Below are 20,599 nucleotides of genomic sequence, written 5' to 3' on the forward strand. Positions count from 1 at the left end.
ATATGGTATAGTGCAGAAGTATCTGAGATCAAAATGAATTAAACTGAGGCCTGGAAGCAGTGCAGCTGAGGCACATGGTTCTCTAGAAAGCAAGAATACCTGTGCTAATGCAGCTAAAAGATATCTAAAATGCCTTTTAAAATCTAACTTGGATATCTCTGTACTACTGTTCATAATGTCTTGTGTAAACATATTCAATGGGACTTCGCATGGCAGCATGCTATCACATGAATAAAGATATCACAGTTTAGCCAAGGGGGAAAATGACAGATAAAAAGTAAACCATTCCTTTTTACTCTCCCCTTCCTCCAATAATTGCTTTTAGAAGAAAAAGAAAAAAAAAAAAGAAAGACAGTAAAGCTTTTAATCACTAGTGATTATTTTAGCATTCTGGCCACAAGCAGTTGCAGAAGCTTCCTATAGAGATTCTTTGAATCTTGTAAGTTTGAAAGTGGAACAAGCAAGCAAACAAAAGAAGGCCTTTTGCTCATCTTTCAAGATAAAATGGAATTTCAAGCTTACATTCAAGGAACTGGGGTGTCTTTCGTCCTTGCACCCCTGGTGCCATTGTGCGTTTGCCAAAGACTTGTGCATCAAAGCTGGCATAATCGAATGGTACTTTCCCAAACTTCTCCTGTTCTTTCATCAGGGTGGCTCTGGAGGATGTGACTGGCTGTGAAGTTCTGTAATTGTATTGAGCTATTTCAGGCTGCTTAGTTAAATTTGTCCTGCAGAGAGAATAAGGAAAAGAATGAGAAAGACAGAAATGGCAAAACAAGATTATCTTTAAATGACTTTTTATTGAAAAATATGATACAGTTGCATCTCAGTATCAGCAAGTGCTTTTATCACATGTAAAACCTATTGGTAGGTATATATAAGAAATAAATAATATAATCATTATGGGTGATCTAGTAGTCGAAGAGTACTTTGACAAGTTCAAAGCTGTTATTAAAAAATATGCTATTCTCTAGTAACACTGTTGGCTATTTACAAGGAAGATACTGATTTACTTCTACATTACCACTGTAGGATGGTGTTTCCTTTTTTTTCCTAAAGTTGTCCGGAGTTTTGCTAGACACAAGGTTTGTAGCGTTATGGATCACGATGTTCTCACTTTACTGTGAATGAATATTATATAAATATAATATAAGATGATCCAAAATAATTGCCTCTGCTATTTGGGAAGGAAATAATGATTTACAGTGTGTTATTCCATTTAGCTACTGTTCAGTAACTACTTGTCTTTAGAAATTTTCTAAGGACTTTTCATATGTAGAGTTAAGGCACGTGTGGTTGGCAGACACATGGACATAATATTCTGTAATGGCTCTGAAGGAACCATTAGAGCTGATCACGTCAATAATCCACAAATTAAAGTGTCCCCAAATAGACCTGAATATAATAGGTTGTAATGGTCGTGGTGCCAATGATGTGCAAATTATGCGTGTCTGTAGGGTCTATATAACTCTTAAACAAAATAGAATTACAATAAAAATTGTTTCCCCTTTTTGATGGTATTGTATAAAAAATAAATTAAACTAATTAAACCAATAAACTTAAAATAAAGCAACTAAAAATATGAATTAATTAATGGTGGGGAAACAGAATGAGCAGAGTTCTCAACCCTTTCAGATACCTGCAGTATGAATACTACATGCAACTTGGGATCAGTAGAAAATTCCTTTGAAAAGGATCACAAAATAAATGAGAATCATGCAGCTAAAAGTGTAAAACTATCAAAAAGATCTTTAAACAAGTTTCAGTGGCCAAAATATTATAACAAAGGAACTGTTTGAGAAAATGTTTTAAAACATTTTCTCAAGATCGTAGATTTGGTTTACTGGAGAAAGACATTTGAGAACCATTAATCGGGCTACTTACATTGAATTAAGATTTACTAGAATAATTTGATTGCTTTTCAAAAGCTATGAATGTCATCTTTTAATGTCAGCCATATGCACAAGGACCACCAGAATGCTGCTTGATAATTCTAAGATACAGTCAAGTTACATATCTTTGCAGAGGATCATCTTGCTAAAATGAGTTTACCTCAGTAGCTAAGAACTGAAATGGGTGAAAGATCTGAGGACTGAACAACAATGTTTGTGTAGAAATACCTTGGAGACACTAGCTGAGAAGGACTCCTACCTGTGAGTCTGATCATAGCACTGCCCAGCTTTTGTAGACTCGAGCTGGTTTTTCTCCTGGGACATTGCCAACTTTTCAGCTGCAGCAATTGGACAACCAGAAAGACTGTTTAAAAACAAGGTGGAGAAAAGAAACAAGAAGAAAAATGTTAAAATAAAATCGTAAGCACAGAAAATGTGTACTGCGGAACCCGATGACTTTGAACTTCTCTGAAGCCCTGTGCATCTACGGGAACAGCTGCTGCTATTTTGGCCCAGATTCACCTGTTTTTACCCCTTTATGCAAATCTGTGAAATCTCTGTATTTGAGGTGAAATATTTGGAAACTGAATCATGCAGGAGATTTCCACTGTTCAGTTTAGAGGTATTGTGGCAGGCAAGCCATTATTTAATTTTTTGACAAATGGCATTTATTTTATCAGCAAACTATAGGTATAAGCCTCCTACTAATTAAAAGGAAAGGATTTGGGGAAAAATCAGGGGTACATGAATAATGACTGTTACCAAAATACACATTTCTGTTATTTCAAGTTATGCTTTCTTTTTTTTTCTGTTTTATTTCCAGATTAGAACATGTCTTCTTGTCCTATTAAAGGATTGTTTATGATACAGCTGATGTGCTGCAAAGATGACTGAGGGTTTAAAACAGGAAAAAGAATGAAAATATTTTTAATGGTTCCTTGTCTTTTTACCTCTTATATATTCCTGTAGCCAAGCTTGTGACCTCTCTGGTATAGACTTTGCTTTACTTTTTTTGTATTATAGATAGTAACACAATATGCTATTCCTTGATTTCAGTGCCCTCACACAATAACCAATCAATCAATGAATCATCACCATGCACTAGGGGGGCTCAAAACTAGAAATCAATTTTAAAAAGTCCCACAAAAATCCAATCCAACAAACAAAAGTTGTTTTTGACAATTTTCTGCCCCAAGTTTGGCCATAAGATTGAAAATGTATTTTTCTAGAGGAATGGTCCTGTAGAAGAAACACAATGGTATTATTTTGGCTTGCTGGCTTCCAGCAGAAAGCAACACTGACAAGTGCTGTGCAGACAACAGCCATTTGCTGGAGACAGAGCACTTCGGCTCTCTGCCTCACCTGCAGCCCAGCTGTGATTCCCCAGCTGCCTGTCTGGAAGCCTTTTCTCAATTTTACTTTCTCCCTGCAGGCAGAAAGTTAAACAGGCAAAAGTGTTCCAAGTGGGAAGTTGACATTCCTGAGGATAATAAATGGAGTTAGTTTTTACAGACATTCTAAAGCATTCCCCTTAAAATTTCCAATTTTGCTAAAAGAGAATGTGCCTTGATGGAGAATTCCTGCCAAGGTCTACCATGTATGTGTGCAAAAGAGTGAAACTTTGGTTTCAGTTGGGATTTCCAGTTGTAGCAATAATAGTATATTTGTTCATTCACAGGTCATTTCCGTGATGGTGTTTCACTGTGAACACTATGATGCAGCGATAGTTTCAAATCTCATTTGTGAAAAAGACTAGTGGAATTTGCCACACTCAGTGCTGCAGCTATTTTTGATATAATGAAGTCAAACACAATTATTTGGCTACAAATTATACCGGCTACCCTTGTGGTTCATAGGCATTCTTCAGTGTAGCATACCACATCTAACTCCAAGATGTGCTTGTCAGTTTACTCCCAGGTACATGTAAGTTTTGAAGCAGACAGGAACAGGAACTGTTCTGAACTACCTTCTGTGTGTGTTGCGATTGCTGTTGACATGTCCTCTTCCAGTACATCCCGGGGTGGGGCATTTTAAAACATTTTCATGCATGGCAAGAACTAAACAGGAAGAAAAAAAAAAGTAAGTGATAACAACATACATTAATGAAAAATATATATGTTAAAACATATGAACGTTCCTTCTTCTGACTCAGAAGACTCTCAACTTTGTCACACTTTGGCCACAAAAGGAGAAGCAAAGAACCTACAACGCAGCAAGGCCAATGCCTACAGGATATACTGGTTTATCCCTACATGGTTGTAGAATAGTTTCCCACATACAGGATTGTTTCCAGGGACTTCAACAGAACAAAGGTGGAAGTTAACAAGGGTATATATCATTAGATCCTTTGCCCTCTGGCTCAGACACTATTAAAACAGTCAGAAAAGTGAGATCATAGAGGGGCCTCAGGCCACACAGCTGTGTTACACATAAATACAGTCTCTCTCTGGCTCAGGGATGGCAAACTCTCAGATTAAGGAAGCCTTTTTATTCCTTGCACCTGAGTAAGATGATTTGTTCTGAATAAGTTGCCTTTGAATCTTGGTCCCTTCTAATCACCTGCTCTGTGCTGAACCCACTTTAGATCAATTGGTCATGCCTCCAAGCAGCAGCTTACAGTCATGCCAACAGAAATCATTACAGAGACAACTTCACAAGCAGTGAATACAGCCTGTTGCATGTACATTTCTTATGTCCTTTAATGTGGATCGTCTTTACCAAGGGTAGATGTATGTCTGTGTAAAACAGAATATATCTTTGTATGTTCAGTCAACTGGTTTGTTTTGTCAAGAACCAAATTTTGGTTACAGTTAATTATTTTTTACCCAGCAGGACAGAAGATATCTGATTGGAAGTGTGATAATTAACAAGGACTTGTTTTTAAAAAAGTTAATGTTGCTATGGCCTTCCAAATGCAGCAGTCTGCTTAACTCAACAGATGTTTCCATAAATACAGTTTAGTACCAGATTTTTAAAAAGAGAGAGAGCCACAATTAGGAACAGGACATTGGTAAAGTGCAAATATCCTTTTCATTTGCTGCTATGCACACCACTACAAAAAAACATCTGACTGACTAGGTTGTTCAAATGCATAGTTTCACATTACACTTTTGCTTATTATGTATCATTTCATTGCATCACATCACAAGATGATACACATACAAAAACAAATGTAATCAGATCAGCACAGTTAGAAATAAATGTGGAATTCAGGCTACAGTGGCCATACAAAGGTTAGCATGATATGGAGTCACATGAGAGGGACATGATGTGGATCAAGGCTGTGATTTTTTCTCTTTGTACTGAAGGAAGTAAGCTCCTTGAGCTAAGAATTAAGGAGGACTCCGGAAACACCTCTGAACAAGCATGCCCTAGGCCTCTAATTATTGGAAATTGGAAAACAGCAGCCTGGGCTGGTGCGTGACTACAGCAAATCGGGTCACAGTTCTGAAACAAGGGCAGGTAATCCCTGTGCACTATGCCTTAGCAAAGGCATGGTCAAACATGATCAAGAAGATTCACGGGGCTACAGCATGTAGGTCTCCTGGCAGCATGTGGATAGCTGGTCTGTGATCTTGTTCTTCCCAGGCCATCTGAAGAGCCTAGTACTATTTGTAATGCTTCTGTTAAGTACTGCTTGAGTTTCACAAGGGTGGGAAGTAGGATGCGACTAAGAGCAGGAGGGCAAAGAAGGTGTGACAGCTCCTCTTTCAGCCTCATTCTGCAATCTCACCCAGAATATCTACATTTCTTTTCCAGCACGAGCACACAAGACCCAGAGTGCTGAGTCAGATCCAGTTGCTGTTCTGGACTGCAGGGTGATACTCACTTTCTAGTGGCACTCTAACTTTATGGGGACAGCCTGAGAGACTGCGGTGGTGAGGGTACAGCCCAGTCACATGCCCTGTGCCATCACATCCTGGGATGGGACATTTGGTTTCTCTCTTTTCAGGCCTGGGTGAATCTGCAGAGAAATCAGATAAGGATTTTGTTTGGTTGTAGACCCTGCCTGCATCCAGCTGAGTGATCTTAGCAGCATGATATTTCTTTTGTACTTCAGATGCAATTCCTACAAAAAGCTTCAACACAGACTTAAGCAATTTAAGCATTTCTTTAGGTTTTCACAGTGTCCTTTAAACAATGGCTCCTCCATCCCATGTCATTTATGTGCTAAACTATATTGCTGTAGGATTGCAGTGTCATTTATTCTATTCAGAGCCTCAAACAGGACACAAGCCACAATCTAATAAGCCAGAAAACTGGCAGAGTCAACCAACAGCCAGATCTATAAAGGAATAAATAAAAAAAAAACAGAAACAATCTTTTACTCTGTTAATGTCAGACTCCAGGAAGCTGAGATAACCAAATAAAAGCTGAGGTAAGAAATAAACAAACAAACAAAAAGCATTTCAACCAGAAGCCATTCCTTAAATATCGCAGATCTCGAGGCTGGGGGTTCTTTGTTAGGAAACTGAATACATGCCACTTTACATTTGAGAGGCCAGGCAAGCAGTTCCCTCTGGTACACATGGCAATACCGCTTTGTGGAACAGCCCACAATGACAGTGAAAACATGGAGCAGCAGATACCCTTTCAAAGGCCAGGTCTCAGCCCAGTCCCACAGCTACCGCCCTGTACTGACCACAGTGCATTCCCAATTTTTGTTTCAAGCACCTAGAATGGTGCAAGAAGCATTGGTCACAAAGCCTTTATTTGATTTCCAAGGCAGGATCAAAAAGTCTGGGTGAGAAAGGAATGAATTCTGGACCAGAAATTCTCTTGTGAGAAATATGCGGGAAGTGGCCGCATAAATTGCTGAGGATGGTTTTAGCTCAAGCTGCGATTGCCTGCCAACAGCACTCAGCACTGAGGGAGCAAACAGCTGCAGCCAGTGCAGGCAGCAGCCTCCTTCAAGCACATTTGGTTGGGCTACGACATAGAATGTGCTTAGGGACAGGATCACCAGAGACAGCTGAGGGTTAAATGTCCTGGCAAGCCTCTAGGTTCAAAAAAAAAAAAAAAAAAAAGAAAGAAAAAAAACAAGGAGGAAGAAAACAGAATGAACATCAAGAGGAGACCACATGCTTTTTAGAATCACTGCAAATGGAAAGTGAGGAGTCACTGTAGGAAACTCCCTGCTGCAATGGTGCACAGAAAATAAAGAGGGACCCTAAAACATGATTTAATTTTCACTCCACTAACTGGAGAGGTTTATCATTACAATCATGTAAAAATGTAAATTTAAACCATGTTTATTTGGCATAAGATCCAAGAAAGAAAATTAAGACCTGAAAAAAGATGATGGATTTTCAGCACTAAAAATAAAGAACAGTTAATTTTCTAATTGAAAAAGTTCTGTGCCTGACACTACACTGACTAAAATCATATAGTGTTTATACAGCCTGGGGAAAGCCCAGTTTTTTCCTCCATGAATGCTACCTCTGAATTAACCTGCAAATTATAGTTAATAATAATATGACGTGACTCAGGAAGGGTCAAGTTCTGCCATGCTTATCATCACTACTTCTTCCTATGTGTGCTGTGAGAAAGTCACATTGACTTCAATGTGACCCCTGGTAAACAAAGCTGGTCTCAAGATAAGAAAAGGTATCTATAAGATTCCTGCACAGATCACAGTCATCTGAGCAAATAAAGGTTAATGTAATTTAGCAAGGAGGTAGGCTAATACCTTGCATATACAGCTCAAGACATGTTAATGAAACAACTGTTTGAGACAGAAAAAGTAAATGCCTGCATATGTTACCTTACTGCTACAGGAAATATTGTATACTTGCAACTCCTTAAAAAACTTCTTAGTTATCTTAGACAGTAAGTACTTCAGATAACTAAACTACTGTAATATTTGCAGTGTCCAAAAGAGTAAACATATGGACTACTCTAAAGTAACACTAGAAATACCAAAGTAACTCTATCTGTTTATCAAAGGCAGAAATTGCAACAACGCTGGGGTGATCTCACTATATTTGCAAGCCAAAAAGGGAAAGTCAAAGAACAGATGTAGGTATTGTTACCTACTACAGCAGGAATGTGCTTATAAAATGACATCTTTTGATGTTCTGTAATTATCCTCAGACAAGGAGTTTCATACCACAAAATCCAGTTTACAAATCAAACCCAAATCTTTTATATCTCTACTTCTGGAAGCCTGATGAGACACTGAAAACGGAGCTATGTTCCTCTGGCTTCGTAGGATGTCACAAACCATCAGAAACAATAAAGATTTTGGAACTTACTGGCAATTCTGCTGATGGTGAATGAGGCAGAAGAGGCACAGCTTGTGCTCTCCTGGCTCTGAAGTGCTGGCTATAGTAAAATGTAATGTTGAAATGTGAAGGAGACAGAACTCAGAAAACACAAGGCTTAGGAATAAGGTGGTATGTTTGGAAGAGGCCAATTTTTCATCCTAACCTTTCCTTAAGCACGATTTAAATATCTTCTCTCTTGGCTGCTGAAATTCAGGAGTTATGTATTAGCACTCTATGGAGGAGGAGGAGGAGGAGGACAAGGAGTGTCAGTGCCAGCTACACAGCCCTTTTAGTAGCCATTACTGATCATTTCACATAGCGTTTTGGCAGGAGGCCAAGTACCTAGTGTTTAACCTGGTTAGATGCAAGGCACTAGTGTGAAGGTACGTAATTAACAAAATTACCAGCTAAATTCCAGATTCTTTACTGTTGCTATAAAACCTAGCTCAGAATCCTCTATCAGTCATAGGAGAAATGCTTAAGCCAATAAGAACAGCCAAAAATACTTCCTTACGTTTGTTGCTAAATATATGTCTCCCACCAATGTCAATAGCTTTGGTTTGTCTCCTTTCCCCTGCTAGATGCTCCAGAAGAAACCTATCCAGTTCCTTGTAGGTGCTGTGAAACACATGGCCTTGCTCTGCCTGCAGAGCTATTGCTTGTTCTAGCAAACTCAAGTTCCCTTTTGTTTTGTCCAGATCAACTGACACTTCCGTAGTTTCTGACAGGCACTCATTGTCATCTTCTTCACTTTCAGGGAATGGATTCTGAATTCTCTTCTCAAAAGGATCTGGGCGAGGCTCCTGGGGTGCTCTTAGTTCTGTTTCTGAGTCACAGACTGTTTCACAAGGGCCAAATTCTACTTCTTCTTTCTTAATTTCCGGGACTTCCAGGATGCTCGGTTGATTACACTCTACAATGTATTTCTGAGTTACATGGGGCTTTACATTAGTTTCTTCCGAAAAGTTTGAGGAGCTGTCCCACTCATTGTCCATAATTTCAGAGGTACTTTCATTTTCCTCAGATGAACAGTATTTTGGGTCAGAAATACCAGTCTTTTCCTTTCCTTCAGCTGAGTTAATCATGTAACATTCATCAGTGTCATCATTTTCTGTTTTTAAGGAGTGAATGCCGCTATCATTTAAATTTTCTGCCACTGCTTGACTGGGTGCATCCTTTGCTAATTTTCCCATGTTCATCAAAGATTTGGCCATGGAATCTTGGTAACTGGTGTAGTTATCTTTCTTTTGACTGGAATTTTCTTGCCCACCCAAATGAGAGGTTTCCTCAGATGATTTTGCAGTATTTTCCTCTACATTGGAAAAAAGCAAGAGAAAAATATGTAAGAATAACTGCTTTTGATATGTTGTAGAATTGATATGAAGTTATCTATTTACCAATTTCCATTTCTTTACTCAAAGGTACTCTGAAATGATCGTATGCACCACAGCTATGTCTAAAATGACTGCTTGCAGCATCAAGAAAAGCCCTTTTGGGATTATATCCACTTTACGCTATAGCTCCAAAGCTATATGAGAAATAAATATGTTGTTATTTTTCTCTGATGGTAAAGACATATATTATCTTAGAACACACCCACATTCATATAAATACAATGCAGTACATATATATAATACATATAATATGCATATATATATACACACACACACACACACAAACACACACACACATTGTCAAATTCCTTTAATCTACATTTTCACTTGTTTCTCATCTAAGATTCCCAAGTAATTCCTCAAAATAGACCCCTAATTACTTTTCAAGTCATTCCAAATACCATGAAAGACCTTGATGGAAAAAGCTCAGTACTTTACAAAGGGCAAGCTCCTGGTCACCACTGCAATTGCCACATTAAGTGATAGATCAGGTCATGCACAGGCAAACAGAAATGGTTGTTACATACAGACTCATAAAGGACTTGTTAAAGACACCACTGAAGTGCATCCTGTCTTTATAAACATCTTCCTTCAGACGAAAAGCAGCAGCCAGCAGGTAATAGAGGCTGCATGTAGGAGAGGTTGTTGGTGTGGAAGACAATACGCCTTTTGTATCTCATTTAATTTTTTATAAACATTTCCTCTGACAAGGACACTCAAAAATACATCTCCATCATCTTCCTTTCTGGTAATTATCTCTCTAAAATCAACACTGGTTTGCCAGGATCAAGTAAATATTGCCATAGTAACTAAAAGCATTTTTGGATGAAGGGAAGAATTTAGTCACAACACTAGCCCCTTCAATAATGCTGATTATAGGGTACATTCTTTTGTTGGGATCTATTCAACATAAACTGAAAAATTTAACATTTTTCTTCCTAGAAAGGAGGATGAATAAACAAGCACAGACTATTTGATAAGATGTATCTGTCCTCTCCTGAATCAGAACTCCAGGTTTAAATAATAAATTAAGCATAGTCTAAAATGCAAATGAAGTTTCTCTCAATAACACAGTGAGCTATTAAGAAAAAGTGTAAAGGGTTATAATAATTTTAAAGTATTATGAACTACAGAAAACAAATAAAAAGCATTTTCAGTGAATATGTCCAATTCATTGAACTATTCTCTCAATCCACTTAACTACCCACATGTGTACAATAATGATTTATAGACATTATACCTAATTATGCATATTTGGGCTGTGTTAGAGTGCCTAACAAAAGCTCTAGAAAGCAACAATTACCTCTGTTGCTTAGCTACATAGTTTAAAATATTCCTATTAAGTGCAGATTATTGTGGAGGGGAAAAGGGGGACAAAAATGCACATGTGCACCACAATGCATTTCACTTTACTGCTGCCAAACTGTTAGCATTTTGGGTCATTTCCAGTTTACATAATTGTTTGGTTCAACTGTTTGTTATATGTTAAAAGAAAATATTGATTAATTCTTATTCTTCTTCAGAAAATTGGATTCATGCAGGGAGAGGTGGCCTTGTGCACTGTGTACATAAAGTTGTATTTAAAAAAAAGTCTGTAAACCTTAGTGCAACTTTTTAGCAGCTGGTCTAGTACCACACACATTGCAGTCTTCTGAATGAAAAAGTCTGCTGTCTTTTCACATCTCAGCAAATAAGAATGATGATTTGGCTCTATAACAAACTTTTGTCAGATGACTGCCTGGGTTTTTATTATTTGCTCCTCTGTCATTTGGATAAAAATGCAATCTCATCATCGCGTCTTTTTAAAAGGCAAGGGGTTCTAGTTTTAAAAGAAGTCTCCCCATCCTTCAAAACAAAACAAGACAATAGTAATAGGTCTTTTAAATTATTTTTCTGGGTAAAAGACTGCTTGAACCAAATGCAAGATGAAAAATAATATAAATAATATATAATTGAGATGTTTGATACCTGAACCATCAAGATTGATGCTAAAAGGATGAGGAATTCTTAAATGCAATGTTTAAAAATTTGTTGTTGAACCAGTCTTAATTGTTCAGCTGTCTCAGCTTTGCTTTTCACTCCTATAGGCTGGAAATTTCCTTTGAAAATAATCAAAGCAGAGCTTAGTTTACAGTTGCATCAATCCATGAACTGAAGCATTAACAGACCAACCAACAAGAATCATGAGTTCACAATATAATAAGCAATATTACACTAAGAAATTGTAAATAAACCTACATATCCAGGACAGCTGTATGCTTTAGCTGGTGTTTGTTTTCAACTACTTTAACTGATAAAATTAAAAGAAAAGGGTTAGCTTGTATTATCACTGACACAAGCAGATCTGGAGAAATCTAATTGGTAGCAAATTTAACTTTTCGAAATAAAGTGTTTTTTTCTTCTGACTGAATAGGTGACTGGGTGGGTGCAAATAGGGTTGCCCTATGTTTATATCAATGAACCTGATCCAACACTTGCCTTTTGTTTTTAAAAGAAAAAGTTAAATAACTTAGGTTCCTCTGTATATCAGCATATGTTCTACCTCTACACCCGGCAAAGTACTTTCCCTTCAGTGAATTCTTTGAGCTGTGCAGAAGACAGATACAAGGGAAGGAAAGCACATTACTGAGGGCAGTTCTGGAAGGTCTGACGAGGCTGAATCAATATAAAAAAAATAGCTAAAATTTGCAGATTTACAGAAAGGTGCAAGAACTCTTACTCAAACAATTAGCATTTGTGATGTTAGGAGATAAAAACATTCCTTGCAGGCCTTGACAGCCACTGAAAACCATGGTGCTTTTTGCTTGATGAATTTGGCTTAGCGATGTCATCCAAAAGACACAGACATTGGGTATCATATTGTTAATTGGCATTCTGCTTGAAGAGGCAGATCCCTTCCAGTCCCATTTGGACACCTGCAAGAGACTCCTTCTAGAAGACTCACAAGTGACAACTGGCTGAGATATTTGCTATATTGAAACAACACAAAGCCCACCACTGATTTCAACAGAGACAGAATCGGCGTCTTAATCTGAAAGACAGGCTTCTTATTTTTATAGTATTCAGATGTATAACATGTACAAAAGAAAATTTTAAAGGAAATTCTGTTTAGAGTGGATAAAGATACAAATCCCTAATCTTAGTTCTTTGCTTCCTTCCAAAGTACTGGAAAAGTTGGTTCAAGAAACTTTTAATGGGAGTTGAAAATAAATTACCTTTAAACACCTGTAATAACCAGTTATAGCAACTGAGTGCAATCCCATCAGTTTTCATAGCACCTATGATTACAATTTTCCCAGTGCCAGCTCACCTTCCTTTTTTCTTGACTTTGCGACCTAATGATGAATCTTCCATTTAAAACAAATGCAGCATGTATTCCACTGATTTCTTCTCATTTGCATGAGTAACAATTTGTGCAGGACTTCTTAAACAAATATGTGATGGCTCATATACTTTGATATTTGTTATTCATCTTGAATATATATATATGTGTGTGTAAACATATATTACATATATTACAAAGAAAGAGCGATAAAGACATACTGTAGCTATATCTTTCTGTCTCCCCTGCCCTCTTCCATATTTTGCAGCATACACATTGTAGAACTCTCTATAAATTGTTGGATATGTTTGGCTTAGCAGAGTTGGAATAACAAGTATAAAAGTGCTGAGTCTAATAATTGTGTTAAATAGAACACACGTAGAAGTCACATGCATGAAATTGCTTTGCTAAATGTTAAAGTCAACAATGTTTTGCTACGCAGTTTGTTTTTTTCTTCATAAGTGCTCTAAATATTCCAGTGAAAATCTACTTTTCATAAATGAGTTTTTCTCGGTGGTGGGCTTAACCTTGTTCTTTGACAGAGCTAGCGAAGAAGCAGATGCTGCTCCATATACGACCTGCTGTAGTGGATGTCTGTCTCTGTGACCTACAAAGCATTTACTAGACCTCATAAGCAGTTACTGTACAAAATAATTTGAAGTATGATACTTATACCTAGACAGTAATGCACCCTTCCAATTCTGTTACAAGCCAAACACATTCTACATCCTTTCTGAAAATACAGTGCTTCGTATCTCCCTTTTCTGTGGAATTCACATTCAAACACAGCCACACTGCATGACTACCTGGAGTTGAACTGCTTTCAAGGACATTGAAATCTTCCTGTAAATCTGTCCGGTCTTCATTTTCTTCTTTGCATTCCAAACTGGGGCTGTAGTGACGGGGTTTCATTAGCAGGGATTTTCTTTTGTTGACTGGAACGCCTGAAAGCTGCTCTTCAGCCTTTCTCTTCTTAGCCATAGAGCATTTGTAGGCACTGAAATGATCGAGAAATGGTTGATGATGGAGAAAAGAGTGGGAGAAGTAATGGGGAAATTATTAAACAAATAGCACTATCCTCTATTTTAATTTTAAGCAGAAAAGTGAAGAATGACAAAATACTAATTTGCTTGCAGTTTCAGCTAGTTGTGGTTAGTGGATATTTAGTTTTAGCTCATGTATTCAAAGTTCAGGGCACAGGCAAATCCACCGTGCCATTTCTTTTTCACTGCTGCCAAAGTCTGTTCGGGGGAAGGGGAAAGGGGAGGAAGACAAAACCAAAACACCCATAATCCAACATCCTTAATCCTAAATAAGCATATGTTAATCTAAACTCTGTTCTGCAGTAAAATAAATACACCCAGGAAAGGATGAACAAAGATTTAGACTGGGCAGATAATCCAGAGAAACAGCTAATGTGAAAAGTATACCACCAGTTACACTATGACCTTCCGAACCTTTAGCTCCGTTATCTTTCCATTAGTATGGAAACTTGCTTGTGTCCTTTATGTTGCTGATCACAGGGGTTTTGCTTGTTTATTTTTGTTATGATCCCCTATCTTTGCATGATCCAATGCTCAGTTTTATTACCTTAGAGATTAATTAGAAAGGGCCACACAGAATTGGGGCAAGGAGGAAAGGACATCATAAATTTTATACAATTGTTGTCAAATTTTGTCCTTGGATTTGTACGTTTAACACAATCATCAGCTACCATTCTGGCTATGCCAGGCTCCCCTCTCTGTTACACTGGATGATACCTGCCTGTGTTAATGGAGTTGCATCAGTGTCTTGGAATATGCCCATTTCTTGTTATATCTAGGTCTGTAGATTGTGTCTATTGGGGTGTTTTTGTTGCTGCTTTGTGCTTTATTATAACTGTGTGATTCTGAACAGCCTTCCTTGTCATTTGCATAGACATAAGCATTTGGCAATGCTGATTATTATAAAACTGTGCTGGGGAGGACGAGAAAGCAGATTTTGACTGAACAGCTATTGTGTATGACTAGGAAAATACAACACTTATTAGATTTGGTCATTTGGTCATTTTGGTCATGAAAAGTGATTTTTTTCACTCCTCTACTCTGGGCCAGGTGCTTAAACTTCCACATAAACTGAAAATCCAATTATGCATCATGAATGAAATTTTTAGTCACTGTACACAGTTCAACAACACAAAATGTATGTGAAACACACTGTTCCTTCACAATGTTTTGCAATATGGGTTCCTCTTTTAGTATCATGCCCATGTGTTAGTATCATTTCATGAACTTTAGCCATAAGTGTCTGATTTAAGCTCTTCTCAGAGAAGAGAAGAGGAGGAAAGAGATAGGTTCCTCCAGAGGGCAATTCATCCCACTTAAAACTAGGTGCATCAGATAAAGAAGGTGAATCATTCCCCTGGAAAGGTCTTGACCAGTCTAGATGCCTAGCTTTCAGGTGACTGACATGACGAGATCACTGCCTTTTAAAGAAGATTTCTAGCAGATTCCATATACTTGTTTCAGCTCCTCTAAGATCCACACATTGATCTGCATATTAATTACTTCTGCAGATAAAGTCTTTGCCAATAATAAAGCCTTTGATCTGTATGGCATATAGGTGTTACATCATATGACATCTCACTAAAGACGTCTGAACCTTCAAACCCCCCCTTTTCCTGTTTTTACTTTTTGCATAAGTGATTTTACTGTGCTGATTTTTCTTTCAAACATAGTATTCTCAGAAATGTATGTAGTACAAATAACAGTATTCATATTATATCTGTCAGAGATGAAAAAACTACGTAAATGAATCTGTGTAATCCACTCAATGCTTTCTCAACCTTAGGCCCCCAGGGTGCATTACAGTCTACATGATGCCCTTAGGTGCTGGATTTTGCATTTGGCTCAACGACTTAGCTGCAAGATTTGCAAAAAATCCATGTATGCAGACAGCTCCTATTGGTTACACATATTACAAGCTCAACAGCATAAATTAATCCTTCCACGGTATCTTATGTGCACTAAATTGGCTCAGGTTCTGATTGTTTTGGATTAAAGCATATGACTAACTTGAGCTTTTTGTTTTAAAAAAATACCCATTTTTTGGCCAAGCACCTTTTTGGCAATTCATCATTGCAAACATGAAGGGCATGGAAATATGAAGATCTGCATTTTGGAGGAATGTTAAAATTCTACCATATGCATCTTAAACACAGTGGATATTCTTGATCTTCTAAAAGCTAAAATGCTATGGGCAGCAGCAATACTGGACGCTAACCACCTGCTCTGGTTGAATGTATTCTCTGTTTTTTCTCAGTTTTTTAGTACAGAATAGCAAAAGTATCATATAAAGGTCAGAATCACAATGCAACAAGTGTCCCCTTGGAAATGATGTCATATAACAAGCAGACTTCAGGGACAGAGGTAGTGCAGAACAATATGCATAATTTGTTCCTAAGAAAGTACAAGTAAGAGTTGCTTAATTCATATCTGGGAATGGCAGTTCATACCACTTACGTTTTTATAGGCAAATTGCATAACTGGCAAATGTTTGAAAAACCTTTCACACCGTTCTTTTATCAACCAAAGCCATCACTAGGCTTGTTTTTGAATCTTTCTCATTTATTTGTCAAATTTCAAATTTACCTCCAGCAGTTATTGAGAGAGTGTTTAGGAACAGATGAATTTCCAGTGTTTAATTTCCCTTCAACAGAGCTACAGCTGTGTCTTACACAAGCATAATTAATAGATTTTTAGAACAGGAGATCCAATTAGATCATCTAGTATGACACGTCACAGAACTTCACCTAGTTCTTCAGCATTAATCCTGTAACTTGTCTAACTTCTCTGGCTGTAGTGTATTTTCCAGTCAAGTTAGGGAAAAACATAGTAAGAAAAGAAGGTAAGATTATTGCTGTACACTTGTTCACTGAGCACAATCTTTTTCTAATAACTCAATGTTATAAGCCCACCACTGCGGGTAGGCACAACAATGTTCAAACACATTGGTGTTTCACCAAAACCCTAAAAGATAACCAAACTAGTTAGCAAGCCACAGTCAAGATGAATGCCAGGGGTACTGCTGCCACCTGCCACCTGCAGTTATGTGCTGGGAAATGAGAGCACAAGAATCCCACTTGACTATAACTACCATGATCTGGCAGGAGGAGAGACGCAGCTTTGATTTATGCTGCTCGCATGACTCCATAGTCCCCTGTGTATTCTGTTGGATCACAACGGAGCAACTTTCTGAAGCAAATATACAACTGCAGGTTCTGTTTGAGTCAAATTTCCAGACTGAGTTTTGCTCTCACAGTTATGCAGTTATTAATCAAAAGCTGCCTCATCATTGTCACTGACAGGAGGCCTAATTGCTCATGCTAGATGATTTCTCTTTTAGGAAAGAATAGCATGCACTAGCTGGTTTTATGTATAGGTATATGTATATACATATATTCTGTATATGAGCAGCCACTCACTCAGATTTCCTCTACAGTTCCCACCACTTTAAAGTCAGTGAATGTTTGAGACTCAAATTTCCTTAAACTCATTCCTTATACCTTCCACTCTGATTCTAGAAGCATGAAAAACCACAGTTGTTGCTTCTTTCCTAGGAAGTGCAAATTGCTCTCCACAGGCCAGGAAAAGATTTTTAACTCCAGCAGCATATGCTCTTGCTTTTGCTGGTGACTTTTTAAAATGACATTTTAAACTTCTGGTTTCGACTTAGCTGCAATCCAATAGTTTACTAGAGCCAGTTTAAGCATCTACCAAGTACTAACTATTCCCTTTCTTTTCTACATTATAGTGCTTAAAGGTAAAAATGAAAATAAAATCAGAAGAAACCAACTTCACGAATGTTAGCTTTTTCAAGCACTTAGAAGTGACTTGTTCAGTTTTTGATAATGGACACTGGGAATCTAATGACTATGAAAAGAGTATATTTATGCCTTTGTAACACTCATGGCATGTTGATTTCATCTTTGTCTTAAAAAGTTTCTATTTCTCTCTTCTGCTTATGTACATTCACACATACGCACACACACATGTTAGCAGAGATTTGTCAAGCTGTAGTTTGTCAAATGGTAAACCTATAATTTAGCTTTTCTATTACTCATCTCATAAATTCAACATCTAATAGTTTTGTTGCTATTTATCAATGGCCTGCTTGTTGTCATGGAACACTGATTCAGCTGTCAAGGTTATTTGGTAATCTGAGGCTCATAAAACAGAAGAAGTTCTTTTTGTTATGAACCCAAAGCCAATACATGCTTTTTCCCAATTTAACTGTACTTAAATTTTATGAATAATAAATCATTTTAATACTATCTATAATGAGCTTTTTTTTTTTTTTTTTTGGTCAATGACTTAGCTACCAAAACCAATCTTGTGTCAGTTACCATAGCGTGAGCCAAGAGGTTAAAATATAAGACACGTAAGACCTAGTTGCACGTGTTCAAAAAGAAAAAACATGTTAAACAATACCTTTTTAGAATTTATTAGGGTCTTCTCTCTGCTTTCTTTCTGCTCAGAACACGTCTTAGATGGTGTGGGCAGACACTGGTAGTATACAGGTGGAACAGTAGGCTAGTTCCCCCCAAAAAGTAATGTCTCAGAGGAAAGAGAGGGGTGACTAGAGTGATTTTAAGTGATTTTAACCTAATGATATGCAGCTTTTCTCATTGCTGAAAACCGTCATGCCCATCTTTTCTGCAATGAGGACATCTATGTGATGTGATTGTCAAGCTTTTAACATGACCTTTAACCACTTTGTAACCAGCAAGGATTTTTGCCATTAATCTGTTGGCAAGACTTGTAGATCTTGGGGGGATTCTTTTATTATTCACAACAGCCTGCAGGTTGGTAAAGCAGGATATCACAGATAAGAATTACCACACTGGGTAAAACCTGGGGTATGGTTAGCCTGTTCGTCAATGCCTGTAATGGATGTCGAGTAAAATAAGAAGAACAGAACACACTGCAGAACAGAACAATGTCAGAATCCAAGGAAACAGAGAGTGGGTAGTCTGATCAGTGCAAATGAAAATCCAAATAAGTACTATTAATTAGAGCAACTTTAGATTGACAACAGAAGTCGGTGGGAGGGGGTGAGAGTAAATATAACTCAATTGTTTACATTGCCTTCAGATTAAGATGGTGAGATTTATGTTCTGTTTCCTTAAGTAACCTTCACTGTTTGTAAAGTGTGAGTGTAAATTTTATAGCTCAATGGAATTGAGACTGATAGTGTTATCAGCCTACATTGCTGTCAACAGTGAGAAGACACATAAAGATGGTATTAATATACGGTCTCTTCATAGATAGAAGTTGGAATCTCCACAGAAAGAATAAAAATCCACAGCATCAGTCAGTTTTGCAAGAACTGTTTAGGATTCAAAGACAAGGCTGGTGTTTCTAATTCCATGAAATTACTTACTGAATATGAAAGAATATATATATCATGACTACATTCAAAGACAAATCCTAGATTCAGAAAACTACTCTTAAAAGACATGGATTAGTCATAGACTTTATAAATAGAGAGAGAACATCTTTTTCTAAAGGAAGAAGTTGCATCACTTCTGACCATGAATATTGGAACATAAAATCTACAGGGTTCATGCCCTTCAAAAAATGACAGCTAAACAATACTTCCATTTACTGTATTCCATCCTAAAATCCTTATAGGTGCTGAAAGCAAAACTAACTAAAGTCTCTCAGAGGACATAAAGAAAATTATTTATGTATCGAATAAGGACTTTTGGTCGATCCAAATGAAAGGTTTAGCTATGAAAAAAGTATCAGAACTGGACAGATAATAATGTAGAGAAAATATGCTATCATAACAAAGCTGGCTGGAGCTATATATTGAAAGATATATTTTATTTAAAAAAAGACATATAAGAAAAGCAAAGAAGCTGCCATAACCTTGTTGGTGAAAGAGGATTTACTAGACCCCGTAAGAGACTGGGGAGAAATGGGTAATGGTGTTGAGTCATTATGTACTGAGCTTGGAGATGTTTCAGATAGTAAACTAAATGTTATAGGTTACCTGACCAAAAAGAATAACTGAGCTGTGAAATGATTGAGCAAATAAAAGAAGCACGTAAAAAGAGCAGAATGATGGTAAGTCAGCAATAACACAGGAAAAGGAATGCAGTTATGGTGAAATCTGCCCACTCCTCAAACTCACTGTGAAGCCTGAGGCTAAAGGGCAATCATTTCTGACTGCAATAGGTGCATTTTCGTTAGAATATGCTCATTATGCTCATGACATGACTTTTTTCCTTTAAACATTTTTTTTTGAATCAGTTTACTATTTCAACAGGGTTCTCCCCACAGGAAAAGTAATTCAGAGGAGGACAGCACAGATTTAAATTCTCTTCTCTTTTCTATTTTTCTCATTTCTGTTCAAGAGCTTGTAGGATCATAAGGATATTCAGATTATATATAAAGTAATGTATATAAATGCCCTAATTGAAATACTAAGTTAATGAAATGGATGGTGTTCCTCAGGTTGCTATTCCTATAAAATAGGAATATAAATATAGGACATATATAGCATCAGAGAGAGAGAGAGAGAGAGCGCATCATATATGCTTTGATGCTAAAGTCCTATAAATTCAGACCAAGAATTCTATATGAGTAGAGTTGTAGACTTGGACCCTTTTCTGACAGTTAAGTCATTTTCAGTGAAAGCCAGCTTGGAGGAAACTTAGTTTTTATAGCCTGGAGCTCAACA

At 37.3% G+C, this 20,599-nt stretch overlaps 1 protein-coding gene across 1 annotated transcript in view; it reads right to left on the reverse strand.

Moving 5' to 3' along the window:
• The window catches only part of ST18 (ST18 C2H2C-type zinc finger transcription factor), a 169,742-nt gene that overhangs the window by 37,236 nt on the left and 111,907 nt on the right, over positions 1 to 20,599 (reverse strand). Inside the window, exons 6-11 of the mRNA XM_067292323.1 lie at positions 13,681 to 13,871; positions 8,673 to 9,470; positions 5,722 to 5,856; positions 3,859 to 3,949; positions 2,152 to 2,256; positions 523 to 728 (exon numbers count right to left, since the gene is read on the reverse strand). Coding sequence (XP_067148424.1) covers positions 523 to 728; positions 2,152 to 2,256; positions 3,859 to 3,949; positions 5,722 to 5,856; positions 8,673 to 9,470; positions 13,681 to 13,871 — 1,526 coding nt within the window. The remainder of the gene's footprint in view (positions 1 to 522; positions 729 to 2,151; positions 2,257 to 3,858; positions 3,950 to 5,721; positions 5,857 to 8,672; positions 9,471 to 13,680; positions 13,872 to 20,599) is intronic.

This window comes from Apteryx mantelli, chromosome 2, assembly GCF_036417845.1.
Source record: "Apteryx mantelli isolate bAptMan1 chromosome 2, bAptMan1.hap1, whole genome shotgun sequence".
Taxonomy (NCBI): domain Eukaryota; kingdom Metazoa; phylum Chordata; class Aves; order Apterygiformes; family Apterygidae; genus Apteryx; species Apteryx mantelli.